At 41.4% G+C, this 17,160-nt stretch overlaps 1 protein-coding gene and 1 long non-coding RNA gene across 12 annotated transcripts in view; one reads left to right on the forward strand and one right to left on the reverse strand.

Moving 5' to 3' along the window:
* Positions 1-17,160, forward strand: part of LOC308299483 — a 711,129-nt gene that overhangs the window by 146,606 nt on the left and 547,363 nt on the right. The gene's annotated exons all lie outside the window — the stretch shown is intronic.
* The window catches only part of znf618 (zinc finger protein 618), a 114,077-nt gene that overhangs the window by 9,844 nt on the left and 87,073 nt on the right, over positions 1-17,160 (reverse strand). For 8 of the 11 annotated variants that reach the window (XM_080743881.1, XM_080743879.1, XM_080743880.1 and 5 more), the window contains 6 exons: positions 14,125-14,187; positions 11,855-11,899; positions 10,699-10,776; positions 8,208-8,369; positions 3,802-3,921; positions 2,118-2,461 (listed from right to left, as the gene is read on the reverse strand). In XM_080743881.1, coding sequence (XP_080600007.1) covers positions 2,118-2,461; positions 3,802-3,921; positions 8,208-8,369; positions 10,699-10,776; positions 11,855-11,899; positions 14,125-14,187 — 812 coding nt within the window. The remainder of the gene's footprint in view (positions 1-2,117; positions 2,462-3,801; positions 3,922-8,207; positions 8,370-10,698; positions 10,777-11,854; positions 11,900-14,124; positions 14,188-17,160) is intronic. The other 3 variants (XM_080743878.1, XM_080743873.1, XM_080743874.1) reach the window with 3 other exon arrangements.

Consider the following 17,160-nt stretch of genomic DNA (forward strand, 5'->3'; position numbering starts at 1 on the left):
ATTTTTTTTTTTTATTGTTTTCTCTTTAAAAAATGTATAGTTTATAAATCATCATAAATCAAGTCATAAGAATGAGTTGTCAGTGGCCCTGGTGGATGAATTTGTTAATGCTCTATACCAGGGGTTCTCAAACCTTTTTAGGCCGTGACCCCCAAAATAAACATATTTGAACTGGGGACCCCCACCCTGACAAGCACTAGGAATTGTAGGTATTACATTTAATGTGACTCTGTTCCACAGATAAATATTATGTTCGCCTCTTGCTTACTTAATATTTGACTAGTTTGGCCAGTCCTGTCAAATATTCGACTATTCGAATACTTTGAGGTCGAATAATTCGAATACTAAAAATCACTATTCGTGAATGCCCTACAATGTAGAGACACTCTGTTACGTACTGATGAAAGTCCGCTATTCAAAATGTACCTGAGTAAAAGTTCGAAAGTATTCAGATTAAAATATATAAAAGTAAACGTAATCATTTTGCAGAATGTCCCATTTCACAAGTTTCCAAATGCATAAAAATGCTTTCAAAATAGCAGATCTATACAAGCTCACAACACGCCGCTTTACAATACGTTGTGAGCTTGTAGTTTCTAGATTGTCTATTTTCAAATATCCCAAGTATGTATAGGGCTTAAAGGGCCTACAGTACACCATGCTTTTAAAACTATATTTTTTGTATAAATATATGCTCAAAATTGAGTCTTAGACAGGTTTTAACCCTCAACAAACACTCTGACCATTCTTTTTGTTTGTTCTAGCTCTACTATGAGGCTCTCCAGCTGCAATACCAAAACGGCCTCTGTTTGCTCAGGGACGCATCTAGTGGGGTTTTTCCACCCCTCCCCTCCTCTTCACTCCTCCCCGGACCCCACGTTGACAACAAATAATGTTAATATTGGGCCAATACAAAAATAGGATAATGTTGCAGCTCTGATTATAGCCTACTGTAGGCCTATGTATGTTGTATGTTATAGGCCTACTGTCAAATGACACAGGGCGACCGTTGCTAGACCAGACATTACAGAAAGTTAATCTACATTAGACAATCAACAACACCTGCATTGTATTTATGTATAAAAAAAAAGTAAAAAAAAAAAAAAAGGTTTTGAAAAAAAATGTTTGAGAAAAAGAAGTTTTTGAAAAAAAAAGATTTTTGAAAAAAAAAATGAAAAAAATTTTTTTTGAAAAAAAAATAATAATTGAAAAAAAAAAAAAAAACGGGAATCCGTGTGACGTCACACGGATCAACTCTCAGAACAGCACTGTTCTGAGAACCCGTGGAAAGCTTTTCATCTCTGTCTTCCCAAAACCAGAGAAAGACACAATGGTCAGAAATAGGACTTAGAAGGTGATAGAAGGTGCCAGTGGGACCCCAAAAAAAGGTTTTAAAATAGAAAAAGTGAAAATTCATGGTGTAGGTCCTTTAAGTGGTTAATGTATGTTTTGTAATAATAATCTAAATCTACAAGTACATATACAATCTACAAGTAACAAATTACTATGTTTTCAAATAGTATACTTGAGAGTAAAAAGTACTATAAAGGGTTCCCAGTTCCCACACATTTTTACAAATTAATTTCCAGAACTTTTCCAAAACATTTCCAGAATATTTAACCCAATTTCCAGGACTATATAACAATAATTCAGCTCAATAACAAGTCGCTTACTCCTATGTGAAATGCCCAAAGACAGGTAATGTATGCCAGTGGTTCTCAACCTTTTCAGGCCGTGACCCCCGAGGAATTTTGTATAACACGGTTCTATTGTGAAAATAGCAGATCTACATGCACACAACGCCTCGCGTTGCGAGGCGTTGTGAGCATGTAGATCGGCTATTTTCACAATTTCTGCCTCTAATATTTGACAAGTTGGCCCATGTTTAATTTGTCATTTCAGAGTTATTTACAAAATCAATAACCAAAGACAATGCATAGCTATTTCTTCCAGGACCTTCCAGGACCCTTGATCAATTCCAAAACTTTTCCAGTACTGGAAAAATATTTTTCTAATTTCAAAATATTTCCAGGAATTTCATGACCGTGGGAACCCTGACTATATCAAAATTGGAAACACTCTGGTAAAGTAAAAAGCAGCTAAACTTAGCTATCCACCTGGTAGGCGGTGAGCACGTAGCACGCGTCGGGCCCCGACGTCTGCGAGTGGCAGGTGACGGCGATGCCCAGCGAGGCGTTGGAGCCCAGGGCGCACGTCACCTTCACCTTGACCTGGTTGTACATGCGGGGCAGCTGCCGCAGCGCCAGCGCGCTCATGTTGCCGCCCAGGGCGTCGCGGGTGGAGTAGGCGCCGTGGCGGGCGCCCGTGTCCACCAGGGTCTGCGCCAGCTTGAGGAAGTCCTTGCTGTTGAGCACGCTGAGCATGCTCAGGTCCGAGCACATGAGACGCAGCAGGCGCTCGGCCACCTGCTGCCGCTCCTTCTCTGGTAGGCCGTTGTTCTCTGTGGGGGAGACGGTGGGGGGGTGGATGGTGGGTGGATGGTGATGGTGGGTGGATGGATGATGGATGATGGTGATGGTGGGTAGATAGTGATGGAGGGTGGATAGATAGAAGGTGGATGGGGAAAGCAGGGTAAAATACAAGAGCACATTACTACAGGTGAACTGCCTGCTCCAGTTGTCAATATGCTTTAATCGCTATAAAGCAATTAAAGTATGATCGTCAATCCACCATAACTTTTTTCTTTATAGAGTCTGCACTACCCACTGAAACCGGATACGGATGTTCCGAGACCAGAAACAGGGGGCGGGACAACAACCCCCTCTATCCTGTCTCTGAATGCATTTCCTTCCTTGTTAAACAACAACATGCAGCGTGCATGGAGACACGATCGCTATGGACTATGGAGGGCTGTTGTTTTTGTGTGCTGTTGTTTAGTGTGTGCTCCCCTTAAATCTGAGAGAGTACAAATGCGGATTTAAAGACTGAAATGGTGCTAATGTTCTGGTAAAGGGACATATTGTGAGAAAAACTGCTGTAAAGAGTGTGTATATGTCACAGTCTGCACTGACATGGTACACTGTATCATCATCGAGTCGCACCACAAGCCCATTAATCTCCATAATTAAATCACAATAGCCCACTCAATATTTGGCACATTGTGCAATTCTGTGGTCAAAGGTCAAGAATGTAACTGATTAACACTTTGTGATGCATAACGTATTGAAAGCAGTGTAGCTGTGTTAGTGATATGTCTGTTAAAACTATTGGAATCAAATAGCTCTACGTATATACTGCGTATATATTGGGTGGTGGCTGATTTAAGCTGTCAAATTACAGCAGCAAGTGTAGCAAGTGCATCTTGCAAGTGTATCTCAGAGGCAAATATAGTATATTTTGCTCCATTACAAGTATTTGACAACTTTAGTTGCTAGTTACTTTGTAGATTTTGATTATTATTGCAAAACAAACATTTACCACTTCAGCCCTATACATACTTAGACTATTTGAAAATATCCAATCTAGAAGCTCACAACACATTGCAAAGCGACACGTTTTGAGCTTGTAGATCTGCCATTGTTCTGCCTTGACAGAAGCCTTTCCCTGTAGTTTCCGGTTCTACCAGTGTGGCAGGCACTAGGCAGCACTGTCTGCTTCCGTAAAATGGAAATGAAGAGAACTTTGGCCTAAAGACCTTGGCTAGCATCACACTGAGCCGTTCACACAATCATTGCTATGGAGTGTTTGTTCAGTAACAGGGTCTGTCTGTCTCTCCGGCACGTTAGTAAACAGAAAACACATTTTCAAGTCAGGATACCAATTGTTGGAGAGGGGACTTACTGTATACAGCAGGGGTCTTCAACAGGGGGTCCGGGACCCCTAGGGGGTACTCAGAGTTACGACAGGGGGGCCACCAAATCTTTGTGATAGGATCACAGGCGTTGAGAGCTTGTAGATCGGCTATTTTCGGCAAATAGGTTTGGTGTAGAGGTAAAAAAAAAAGCAGACCAAGTACAGAGTGAAAGGTCAAGTTAACTAAAAACACTAATCCAACATAGACTGATGACAGTGCTGTCAAACAAGTCTATGAATCTATCTATGAAATCGATGAAAATCTGCATCACATTTATACAATAATATGTAGAGGGGGTCCCTGCTTCATCTCTTTCTCAACTAGGGGGTCCTTGGCCTGAAAACGTTGAAGACCCATGGTATACAGGATAAACAAGTGAAAAAAAAAAAAAAAAACATGCTAAATTATGGTGTGGCTCACATGTGGAGCTCAGACTTCATGTACCCAGTCATAATAATGTCAGTCATCCATGTCGTATGACTCCACATTTAGGCAAGGTTTCATGCAATCCAACCTCCTTTTGACTTCATAATACAACTTCGGGTAAATATTTGAGAAAAAACGATATAAAACATGTGCATGGAGGTTCCTACTGGCAGGCTGTGCAAGAAACGTGGCACTCCCTGATCTGTGCAGGGGTTTGCAAGATAAGCACCAATTTCAAAATGTTTATAGATTGAATCATTGCAACATTCGATATCCCCCAATGTGTTGGCTTTGGTGCAGTGAGACCTCCCAACACACCCAGCGAATCAAAGGACCGATGAAGATCAACTTTACAACGTCTGATTCTTATCAGTGGTGTATAAAGTAACTAAGTAGATTTACTTAACTCTTCCCATGCCACAGACGAGAATCATCGCAAAACCCGTCAGTGCCAAATAATAAAAATGGAATATTTTTCAGAGAGATGCTTTTCTCTGTTTGTGTGTTGGCTCCCTCGTTTAGCTGATTGAGAAAATGTGTGTCCATTCTAGTGGATGGACACTTTGTTTGATTCATTCAGCTCTATCTCTGGAACCATTTGTCTGATCTAAAACTTTTTTTTTCTTTCTTTTTTTTTCCAATTTTTTTCATTGCATAGTAAAGAAAAACATACAAAATCCTGGCACAGGGACCTTGGGCCATTTTGGCCCTGGCATGGAAAGTGTTAAGCAATGTACTTAAAGGATTACTTCACCACTTTCTTCATATATAATAGGTCCTCACTAATGTTCATAATAAAATTGCAAAAGAAAAAAAAAAATCAACTCAATCCAAGTCTCTTAGGAGAGCTGTGGGAAGTTCAGAAATCCATAGTCTTGTGACATCATCAATGGGGAATCCAAGCTAATAGAAAATGCAGGCTTTCTATTAATGAAAAGTTGCAATCTTAAAGTGGAAGCCGTTGTTCTCGCGATAATAAAAATCTAAAATATATTTTTTTAAATATTGTTTAAAAAAACAAAGATGATGGCCCAAGACTATGGATTTCTGAACTTCCTACAGCTCTCCTAAGCGACTTGGACGAGTAGATTATTATTATTATTTTTTGCAATTTTATTATGAACATTAGTGAGGACCTATTATATGAAGATAGGTTGAAAAGTGACAAAGTCCTCCTTTAAGTACAATTTTGAGATTTGTACTTTACTTGAGTATTTCCAATTTCCAATACTTTTACTTCTACTCCACTACATCTCGGTTCCAAATATTGTACTTTTACTCCAATATAATTATTTGAACAGTTACTAGTTACTTTTAAGATACATTAACCACTTTAGCCCTATTTTATACCTTGGCTATTTGAAAATAGCCGATCTGATGCGACGCGTTGTGAGCTTGTAGATCTGCTATTTTCAAACATTTTGTACTTTTACTTTTGGTACTAAAGTATGTGTTGATGCCAATACTTTTGTACTTTTACTCGAGTACATTTAGAATTTTGGACTTTTACATGTAAAGGTGCCCAGCAAAATACCTATGAGAGTGGAATCCGCGTTCCGCCAATGCATTTCAATGAGAATTGAGCGTTTTTTGCAGAAATCCTCTGCTGGCATGAAACCACTCCATTCTCATTGAAATGCATTGGCGAAATGCGGATTCCACTCTCATAGGTATTTTGGCGTGTGTGCACCCTAACAGAGTATTTTTACATTGCAGTATTGATACTACTTAAAGGGGAAGACTAGGCCTGGGGCGGTATGGACATTTTGTTACCGCGATTACCGTCTTCCCATTTACCGCCGGTACTGCGGTAATTACCGCACCCCCGTATCTATTAATTAAGGTTCGGCGATAAGCCAAAATATTGCAATCATCTTCCCAAAAGTCGCCTCTCCACAGTGGAGAGGCGACACAGCCTGACTGCCCGAGATATACTTCTCCGTACAGCACAGCGGGTCTGGCTTTCAAAGGAGCAGATCTACAAGCTCACACCACATCGCATCCGCGATGCGTTCTGAGCTTTTAGATCTGCACTGTCGGGTTACCATAGTAACGTAGGCTAGCTACTTGGGCTTTTCAGACACAAACAGCTATGTGAACAAACCAGAAGAGGAAGGGTAGTCAGATCGTGTACAGTGATTCTGTAAACTCACGTCACGTCTCAACTCTCAAATCACAGTGATTGAGTGCTGCTATATACAGGTTTTAGTTACAAGACTTGACAGAAAAGGTTATAAAATCGCCGACGCGCCGCTGGACGGAGCACAACGTGCGACGCGGTGGAGCTGGAGAAAGTAAAATAGTTTCATTTTCGGTTTTGTCCACGCGGCCCGCGCTCCGCCAGTAATCCGTATGAATAAAAAAAGATATGCCACAACACAAGGTATGTATTAACATCCTTGTGTCGAGTGGATTACAGAGAAAGTATATGCTGCATTGCTGCTCCGTCATAGAGTTGTGCTCCGTACTCTACTGCCCTGCGTGCACTGTGTGTGTGTGAGTGACATATGTGGGCGGCTTCCAACGTGTGGTACACGGCCCAGAGCAGAGCGGCATGGAGCGCATGCGGTCCTCGCTTCTCCCCCGTTTTAAAACTCGCTCGTTCTCAATAAAAATAGCCTATTTTTTTGTCTTTTTTGACCGCGGTAAGGACCCTGACACCGCGGTAGGCCGCGGTATACCGCGATACGGCGGTACGGCGGTTACCGAACCCAGCCCTAGGGAAGACCACCCATTTTCAATATTGAACTATGTCATTAACTCATTCCCTGCCAGGCCCGATAGTCCCGAGATTATTCCAATGTCTTTCCCCGCCAGGCCCGATAGTCCCGAGAATTTAAAAAAAATAAATAAATAAAAAATAAAATAAAAAATAAAAAAATTCAAAAAAATTTTTTTTCAAAAAAAAATTTTGACCCCCAAAAATGGAGTAGGCATGATAGCAATCGCGAAATTGCATGTTTAACCCCCATACAACCCCCATACAACTCAGGTAGCAGACCTCCAAGCTCACAACAGTGTAAAACATAATGGCTGCTATCTCATGAATGCCTGAACGGATTTCCATTCGGATTTTTTTGTTTGAAAGCTGTGAGCAATGTGGACACACGTGGTGCATTATCTAGGCATGGGTGTGCATGATCCGTGCACACCCAATTACATGGAAGTCTATGGAGACGAATGGCAGGTGGGAGTACGGAGGTATGTTAAAATGGCGGTCAATGTGTTAATATACCTTAAAGGAGTTGTGTGGAAATAGAAAAAAAAGTTCCCCCCCTTCTGTGTTGCCTAGAACTGGAGGATTGATTTGGGGGTTTGTGTTGTAAAGTACAACTTGATGACATCAACCATTGTACTTTTTTTTTTGTTATCAATTATTTTTATTTTCCATAACATAAAATTAGAGACATACATATGAATAGAACAAGAAAAAGTAAAACATTAATCAAAAGAAAAATGCAATTAACAGACAAACACAAACAATAGCAAAACAAGAAAAGGAAAAGAAAACCCACCCACCCCCTTTCCCCGGACCAACACGGAATGTACAATAGTGCATGCCTGTGCTAGGCTGTTACCACTATATAGTGATTTCTTGAATCATAGCCTTAAGCTTATCTGCAATGTCCGACCACATATTAATGTTTTCTTCTTTTGCTCCGTGTAACCTTGCTATCGACTGCTCTAAATATACTATATCTAGAAAGGTTAAGGCCCACTGGCGAAACGTTAACGTATGAGGAGGTTTCCACCGCGTAGCTACCATCTTCTTCGCCGCCGTTAATCCAGCAAAGAAGATGCGCTTGCGTATATTGTTTATCAACCATTGTACTTTACAATACAAACCCCAAAATCAATCCTCCAGTTCTAGGCAACACAGAAGGGGGGGGGGGGACTTTCTTTCTATTTCTTATATTCCAGTGGGGATTCTTTTGGACATCTCAATGACTCCTCCTCCAGTACTTACGGTTGAGAGAGTGATTGCGCTGGGGATGAGCATGATGAGCCTGAACCTGGGACGTGAGGATGGGCAGAACCAGGGCCCCAGAGCTTCTCCACAGCTGCTCCTGGTGACCCGAGGCCGGCGATATCTTTGGAGAATCCCCTTTGGTGTGGTTCTCATTGTCTGCTACACGGGGGACACACAGAACACATGGCGTCTCTGTTCGGGTGGAAAACCTTATTATGTCCAAAACTGTTACTTTACAGCAGTGGTTCTCAACCTTTTTAGGCCGTGACCCCCAAAATAATCATATTTTAACTGGGGACCCCCACCCTACGAGCACTAAGAGTTGAGGCATTACATATTTTACCAGTAAGACTCCCTAATCGGGAGATAAGCGACCGTAGGTCACTTATCTCTACAAATAGGGCAAAAATGTGTTTTGCCAAAATCTTCCTGATACATGTTGATGACATGAGTGTAGACATACTGTGTACCGATTTGCGTGATTTTAGGGCAAAAATTGTAGGAGCAGTGTCCAAAAATGTGTTTTGCAAGAATCGGCCTCATGGTGGCGCTAGAAGAGGGCCATGTGAGAAATGAGGGGTGGGGTCTCCGCGCCGGCAAGGCGGACGAATAGGTACCGGCCCCGGCTGTCCCGGTCGCTCCTAGCCGGAGTTACGGCATTTTATGTGAGCTGCAGTGTAGGGGGTCCTCCACTGGGGGCGCCACCACTTTTGCATCCATTCTGGAGCACCAGGAGTGGGTGGTCCCCGGGAATTCCCCGTGAGCAGCCCCGTTGGGGTGGTCATTTGGTCAGTTTAGCACATTTGGTCATTTTTTACATCTGGGGGTCCCCCAGGTCCCTGGAGCTCCGGGGGTCCTTGGAGGTTGTAGTTTGGCAGGTAAGGAACGTGTGTGCAAAATTTGGCATGGATCGGGGCAACGGTTGCGGAGATATGAGCAGGGCAAGAGTGTGACGTGTGAGGTGTGACAGACCGACGGAGGGACGGACGGACGGAGTTACTTACACTTTGTGCAGGGTTTGATAGTAAATGCGACCTACGGTCGCAATAACACAGTTCTATTGTGAAAATAGCAGATCTACATGCTCACAACGCCTCGCGTTGCGAGGCGTTGTGAGCATATAGATCTGCTATTTTCACAATTTCTGCCTCTAATATTTGACAATTTGGCCAATGTTTAATTTGTCATTTTAGATGTATTAGAAAGTCCTTAAAAGTTAACTTTAGAAATGTGCATATACCCTCTATACACTTAAACTTTATGGTGGTTTGTTTACTGTTGAGTGAGAAAACAATGTTGCACATTAAGTTAATCATCTGGGGACCCCCCCAAAATAATTTGGAGACCCCCCTGGGGGTCCCGACCCACAGGTTGAAAACCACTGCTTTACAGGATTCAAATAAAAGAAATAGCAAAAGTAGTAAATCGACAAGCTCTAAAAGCACCGTGTTTCGAGCTTGTAGATCTGCTACGTTTTGCCGTTTTGCTAAGTAGGCCGTTAAAGAGGTTTCTGCCCGACGGCAACGATAAAGAGCAAACACCAACATGACCATAACTGTGTCAGTCTCGTCTGATAATTAGATGTTAAGAAAACTAGCTCAGAATATGAGTGGAGAGAAAAAAAATAAAAAGAAAGAAAGAAACAAAACAAATTAGGAATAGAAATGTGAGACAGAATCAAGTGTGTCTGCTAACTTTCCCTCGCAACTGTTACTGTGTGTCTCCAACGCATTTTAAGCCAACCAAATGCAAAACCTCCCAAATAAAAGAGCTAACTACTCTGACTATAGCTCCAACTGCTGCCTCCCATTTGATTTCTAGCTCTCTATCCAACTTAACATGGGTCAATGTGCAGTAAACTCACCTAGGGGTGCGATTTAATCAATTATACAAAATATATTCAAATGTTCCACGGGCAAATAAAGATCAATTTGAGGGGGGGGGGGGGGTCGTCCTTGGCACTGAGACGTTTTGAGAAGGTCAGCCCTGAGCAGGCCGGCCATTAGGGGAAAAAAATGTCGGCCTTCGTTCCATTTTGGGGGCTGGGCGGCCAACAAAGTAAATCGTCACTGTCGGGCAGAAACCTCGTATCTCCAAGTTTCAAATGTATACATTTTTTCGCAAAGCAAAGCCCTGCTTCATCATACAAGGCCGTCGCACAAAAGTAGTGAAAACAGCAGATCTACAAGCACACAACGTTGTGTGCTTGTAGATCGGCTGTTTTCACTAGTTTAAATAATTTTTTAAAATGATAAATACAAAACAAACGGTTTTGGACATACAAGGTTTCCCCCCGACAACGGCAAAATATAACTCATGTAATTGGCTCGTCACTTGTCATGATCTGAAATGGCAAATCTTTGAGCAGCAGCAGCGCTACAGAGAGAGATCTCTCTCTATAGCGCGCAATGAGGGCCTCTCCAACTCTTTTTTTCCCGGGCTGAATCAGGGGCCCAGCATGTCCCTGGCCCTGAGTGGTGGGACTCACCAGCGTGGGACTGCATGTGCTCCAGCAGGTTGTTGTAGAACTGGAACTGGATGCCACAGGCGCCACATGTGAAGGGTTCTAGAGACAACACAAGGACCTCTGGGTCAGAGGTCAAGCTACTACACAGGCAGCCTGTGGGGTGCTCTCTCTTTATCTCCCTCTCGCCTACACCCCGATTTACCCGTAGTTGCGTGCCAGTGTCGCGCAAATCAGTCCCGTCGCGGACACATACAGTACGGCGGTGAAGTGACTTTTTAGCGATCAATATTAGATTATGAACTATAAAACTTTTGATTAATTAAAAGGTCGCCAAGTACGCTTTTGGCAACAAAGATCAACGACGTTTTAGTCGTTTTTAGCATTCAGTGAGTTAAGAGGTTTCTGCCGGACAGCAACGATGAAGAGCAAACATGAACATGACCATAAATAACGGTGTCAGATAATTAGATGTTAAGAAATCGAGCTCAGAATAAAACAAAAAAACTAATTAGGAATAGAAATGTGAGACAGAAGATCTGTGAGCTTGTAGATCTGCTATTTACTGCACACGCAACGTCAGTGTGCAACAAAGTAAATAAATCGGGCTTAAGCTGTTGCTATATCTAGGCCGACTCCAGCTGCCTGTTATGCGTTTGATTTTAAATGACTAAGACGAAAATAACAGCCCATATTTCATGTTAAGGGGGAATTTTAAAACTATTAAATGAAGCCAGACAAAAAATACAGTATGGCATTCAGTTGGGCTTCCTTCCCGAGAGGCATTCATATAAGATGCTTTTCATCAGCAAGTTTTGCAGGCAATTTTCCGTCGCAGTCTATGGTTGCAAATACACTTAATCTTACACACTTAAAAATACACATAATCTTGTTGTGTTTTCTTGAAGCACACAAAAGAACCTTCCAGGTGTACGCAACAGCACTTATTTTATAACTTATTTTATATACAACCAGATCTTGTCCTCCTGAATTGTCCCTGCGCTAACTGAGCAAGACAGAAGCACCAAATGAAAATGATCACGAGAGAAAAAAAGAATACGTCAACGAACAAAATAATAAGGCAGAGGAGAAGAAAAAATAATAATAATTAAGTTGACATGGAAAAAGAGGTAGCAGGCAAACGTGTTGTTTTGAGCAAGGTGGGTGTGGTTGGACTTACTCTGTGATGTAGTGAAGGAACTGCCCACCAGGGGGCTCTGAGTTCCTGTGGGTGAGGATGAGAGAGAACAGTGAGGCTGCTTGGAAGCACAAGCACTTGGTCTACCAGCATTCACAAGTACACACTGTATACACTCAAGTATTCACAAGTACACATTATGCATTGCTGTATGGCTTGTCCTATAGCCCCCAAACTGTGGAATAAACTCCCTGTTACACTTAGAACAGGGTTCCCACACATTTTTACCAATTAATTTCCAAAACTTTTCTTGAATATTTAACCCAATTTCCAGGACTATATAACAATAATTCAGCTCAATAACAAGTCGCTTACTCCTATGCGCAATGCCCAAATAATCACGAGCACTAAGAGTTGAGGAATTTTGTATAACACGTTTCTATTGTGAAAATTGCGAGGCGTTGTGAGCATGTAGATCGGCTATTTTCACAATTTCTGCCTCTAATATTTGACAATTTGGCCAATGTTTAATTTGTCATTTCAGAGGTATTAACAAAATCAATAACCAAAGACAATGCATAGCTATTTTTTCCAGGACCTCCAGGACCCTTGATCAATTCCAAAACTTTTCCATTGCTGGAAAAAAAAAATCTAATTTCAAAATATTTCCTGGAATTTCATGACCGTGGGAACCCTGCATTATGCATTGCTGTATGGCTTGTCCTAGACAATTTGCCCTCCTGGCCCCCAACCTGTGGAATAAACTCCCTGTTAAACTTCGAACAACAAACTCACTCCCTAGCTTCCGCCGTGGACTGAAGATTCACCTCTTCAGACTCCACCTAAACCCATAGCACTACTGCAGGGGTCTTCAACATTTTCAGGCCAAGGACCCTTTAGTTGAGAGAAAGATGAAGCAGGGACCCCCCCTGGCCCCCACAACCTGTTCATAGATTCCATATAGTTTCATTGTTTGACAGCACAATCATCAGTGTATTTTGGATTCATGTCAATTTGTGTTTTCAGTTATTTAACCACTTGAACCATCAATACTTAATACACTTGACCTTTCACTCTGTACTTAGTCTGCTCTTTTTCTCCTCTACACCAAAGCTCTTTGCCAAAAATAGCCGATCTACAAGCTCACAACGCCTCGGCCTCGCTGCTATTTTTTGCTAAAGTTCTCAGAATATGGACGCTAGGGTTCAAGTGGTTAATATAAAAAAGTAGTAGTATTAAGTAGTAGTAACTCTGAGGACCCCCTAGGGGTCCCGGACCCCTGTTGAAGACCCCTGCACTACTGTAACACACCCCCTTCCCTCAATGACCATACATGAAGCATTTTTAGGTTTTAGAAGTTTTTTACTGATTAGGTGAGGGGTCTACCTGTGTTATTGTTTTTCTATATTGATATTCCTATCCATTTGTTATATTGTTGTTAATGCACTGACATATTATCTTGCTTATTATAGTGATGTGTATTACCTGCTTAGTGTAAATCGCTTTGGATTAAAAGTGTCTGCTAAATGCCTAAACTGTAAACTGTATTGAAATGTAGAACATTTCCAAACAAATGGAAAAATGCAGCGGCGTAAAAAGTACTCAAATGTTTTACTTAAGTAAAAGTATCAATACTGTTACAAGTAGTAAAAGTCCGGAGTTCAAATCTCATTAGTCCTACTTTGGTTAGGGTTAGGTTTTAGCGTTAGGTTTACTGAGGTTTAGGGTTTGGGTTAGGCATAGTATTTTTCACCAGGTTAACATTCACCAGATTCGGACTAGGGATGGGACGATAAGCGATATTATCGTTTATCGTGATAAAAAACACTCATAATCGTATCGTGGAGATTTAATTTATCGTGATATCATCCTCCGTCATGCACTGGGACAAATTCACCTTTTATTTGCCGAGCTGCATATCCGGTACCACTTAAACCCTCTATAATTGGTAAAATATAGGCTACTTGTAATATACGTACTTGATCACTGATATACGTACTTGGTAATTATTTTTTCACTCTATCAAATGTCTTTGAGACGCGTTGTGAGCTTGTAGATCGGCTATTTTTTTGGCAAATGTTCCACCCCAGGATAATGGATTTTGATTATCGGGATAATATCGTGAATCGTGATTTATTTTATCACAATAACAGTGATATGAAATTTTCATATCGTCCCATCCCTAATTCGGACTAATGGGATGTAGGAACCAATGCCATCGTCAACCGTTCATTTTGACTGTGGAAGCAAAATTAATAAAAGCACACACACACAATACGGTCAGATAAAGTAAGAGGTGCTCCAGTGCTCACCACTCGAGTGCTGTGAGCTGTTGGTGTCCACCAGGCTGGGCGGCATGGCGCTGAACAGGCTGTCTACAAAATGTCAACACAGTGGAAACAATAAGCCACACTCACACTCTAACCAGTGGTTCTCAACCTTTTCAGGCCGCGACCCCCAAAATATTCACATTTTAACTGGGGATCCCTCCCCCCACCCTGACAAGCACTAAGAGTTGAGGCATTACATTTTTGTACAACACTGTTCTATTGTGAAAATAGCTACAAAATAGCTACAATATCTACATGCTCACAACGCCTCGCGTTGGGAGCATGTAGATCTGCTATTTTCACAATTTCTGCCTCTAATATTTGACAATTTGGCCAATGTTTAATTTGCCGTTTTAGAGGTATTAAAAAAGTCCTTAAATTGTCACTTTAGAAATGTGCAGATACCCTCTATACACTAAAACATTATGTTGGTTTGTTTACTGTTGAGTGAGAAAACAGTGTTGCACATTAAGTTAATCATCTGGGGACCCCCCAAAACTAATTTGGGGACCCCTCTGGGGGTCCCGACCCACAGGTTGAGATCCACTGCTCCAAACTAGTGGCCCTCAACCTGTGGGTCGGGACCCCCAGGCCAGAAGAATCCCCATATTATTTGTTATTGTGACCTAGGTCGCAGTTTACTATCAGAACTGTCACAGCTTGTCCGTGTTACGGACGGGTAACGCCTGACACTGTGGTTCCATTGACACATCGCAGTGACATCACAGTGGGATCTCCATAAATGGACCTCACCCTTTAGGGCAAGGTCACTTTTCTCCCTTGGGCGTCTTACTGGTTATTAATAATCCTATAAAAACTGCACAAACATTGGCCAAATTGTCAAATTATAAGAGGCAGAACTGTACATCTGCAATTTTCACTATATTCGAGTGAAACTAAATGTAATGCCTCGTCTCCTACAATTCCAAGTGCTTGTCAAGATGGGGGGGGGGGGGGGGGGGGGTCCCACATGGGGAGGGTTAAGCTTAAGGTTAGGGTAAGAGATAGGGTTAGTGTCGGAATGGAGACATGTCGGAAAGGAGAGATGCACTCCTTCTTGGGGGTCACGGCCTGAAAAGGTAGAGAACCACTGCTCTAAATAACAAAGATAACTTCAATAACAACGTCAACTTTACTTATTTGACAGTAAAATAAGCTGGAGCAATGCCAAACACGTGCAATTTGTTGTCTATTACAATTTGTTGCATCAGTACACATCCCTGAGTGTAACCAACCAGCCATACGTAAAATCCAAATGATCCATAATGCATTTGAATATAGGTCTAACTCTTCCTCTCCACTCCATCTTTTTGACCCAATTGTGTGGATGTTTTAGTGTGTGCCATGCTTTAACCCATTTAGGCATGGGATTATTTAATGATTTAACTACTGAAAATAGCAGATATACAAGCTCACAGCGCAGTGCCGCGCTGCGAGCTTGTAAATCTGCTATTTTTGAAAAATCATGAAAATAAAAGTGAACATTTGTAACTCAAATATCTGCTTCTGGGGGGTCCCTGATTAAAAAAATAAAAAATAAATAGACGGGGGTCGGCAGCCAAATACATATAATTCTAGGGGTCCTTGACATGAAATATTTAGAGAACCACTGACGTAGAAATGTGTTTTTCAAAAAACCTTAGAAGGATTTAGAAGACACTTATAGAATCGGGTCAAAATTCAAATGTTCATAATAAAAAAAAAATAGCTAGCAGCGCGGCACTCGGTGCCACGCTGTGAGCTTGTAGATCTGCTATTTCTTTTTAAGTTAAAGCATAAAATACGCAATGATGCGTACCCGTTCTAAACGGTTTAAATAGTTATTTATGGCAAACTGCTCTTCAGCACAAGGAGGGAAAAGGGAGGGGGACGATCAAATGAAAGATACCAGAGATAACAGAACACAGAGAGAAACGATTGCTTTGACATTATAGGTTGACAATAAAACGCTGGAGCGCTGGAAATGATGCGCATTATTATTAAGAATAAATGTAAAATGAGTCCAAACAAAGCAAATCACCCTTTTATGAAAGTGTGACGATTACCTCTTTCCTCCAATTTGCTTTGACAAACGGCTCACAGCACAGCGTGCTTGGAGAATTAGATTATATCAATAACCGGCGAAAATGTATTCCATTAAATAAATGTTTTAGCGATGAGTATTTATTAAACAAGCGGTACGACAGGTTGTATTTTTAAAGATGAATAAATTGATGTTTTCAGTGTTTTTAAGACCCATTGTAATGCAAATCAAAACAAATGATGGGCATTCTCAATATTCTCTCGTGTTTGCATTTTTTTAAGTAATAGATCAACCACCATAGCAAACCATTGATATTACCTTTATAAATGAAGCCAGGTGAGGACATTATTGAATAATAATCCTATTTGGCGGCGGACCCCTATGTCAAAATATTTTGTTCCAGGGACCCCCAGAAGCAAAATGTGTTCGCTTAAAAGAAATACATAAAATTCAACGATGTACAGGTACATACATTTTCACAACTTTTCAAAAATAGCAGATCAACAGGCAAGTGCCTCGCTGCGAGCTTGTATATCTGCAATTTTTCAATAGCTAAAGTATAAAATAATTCCACGTCTTCAAAATTATATGGAGATACGAGGTTTCTGCCGGAAAACGACGTCACGCAGCCTGACCCGCAGACAGACTTACATTTAGGTCAGAGAGAACTCAGATCAAATGCCGCAGAGAGGCAGTGATATATGAACCACTTTCTACCTGCCGGGCCTATTTTGGGCATGTCATTATATAGGCGAACATTTTCGAGGAATCTTCTGGAAATGTTCACCAATAGCTGATCTACAACAGCCGTTTCTCAAAGTCAAGGACCCCCAAACTGGTATGTATTTGGCCAAGGACCCCCCGCATCTTAAATTAGTTTGTTCCAAGGACCCCCACCCCCGAAGAGAATATTTGTGATGTTTTTGATGTTACAAAAACATTACAAAAAAAAAAGAAAATTAAATAAATAGCAGATGGACAAGCTCGCAGCGTGG

The sequence above is a fragment of the Nannobrachium achirus genome, assembly GCF_963921795.1.
Source record: "Nannobrachium achirus genome assembly, chromosome: 15".
NCBI classification, from domain to species: domain Eukaryota; kingdom Metazoa; phylum Chordata; class Actinopteri; order Myctophiformes; family Myctophidae; genus Nannobrachium; species Nannobrachium achirus.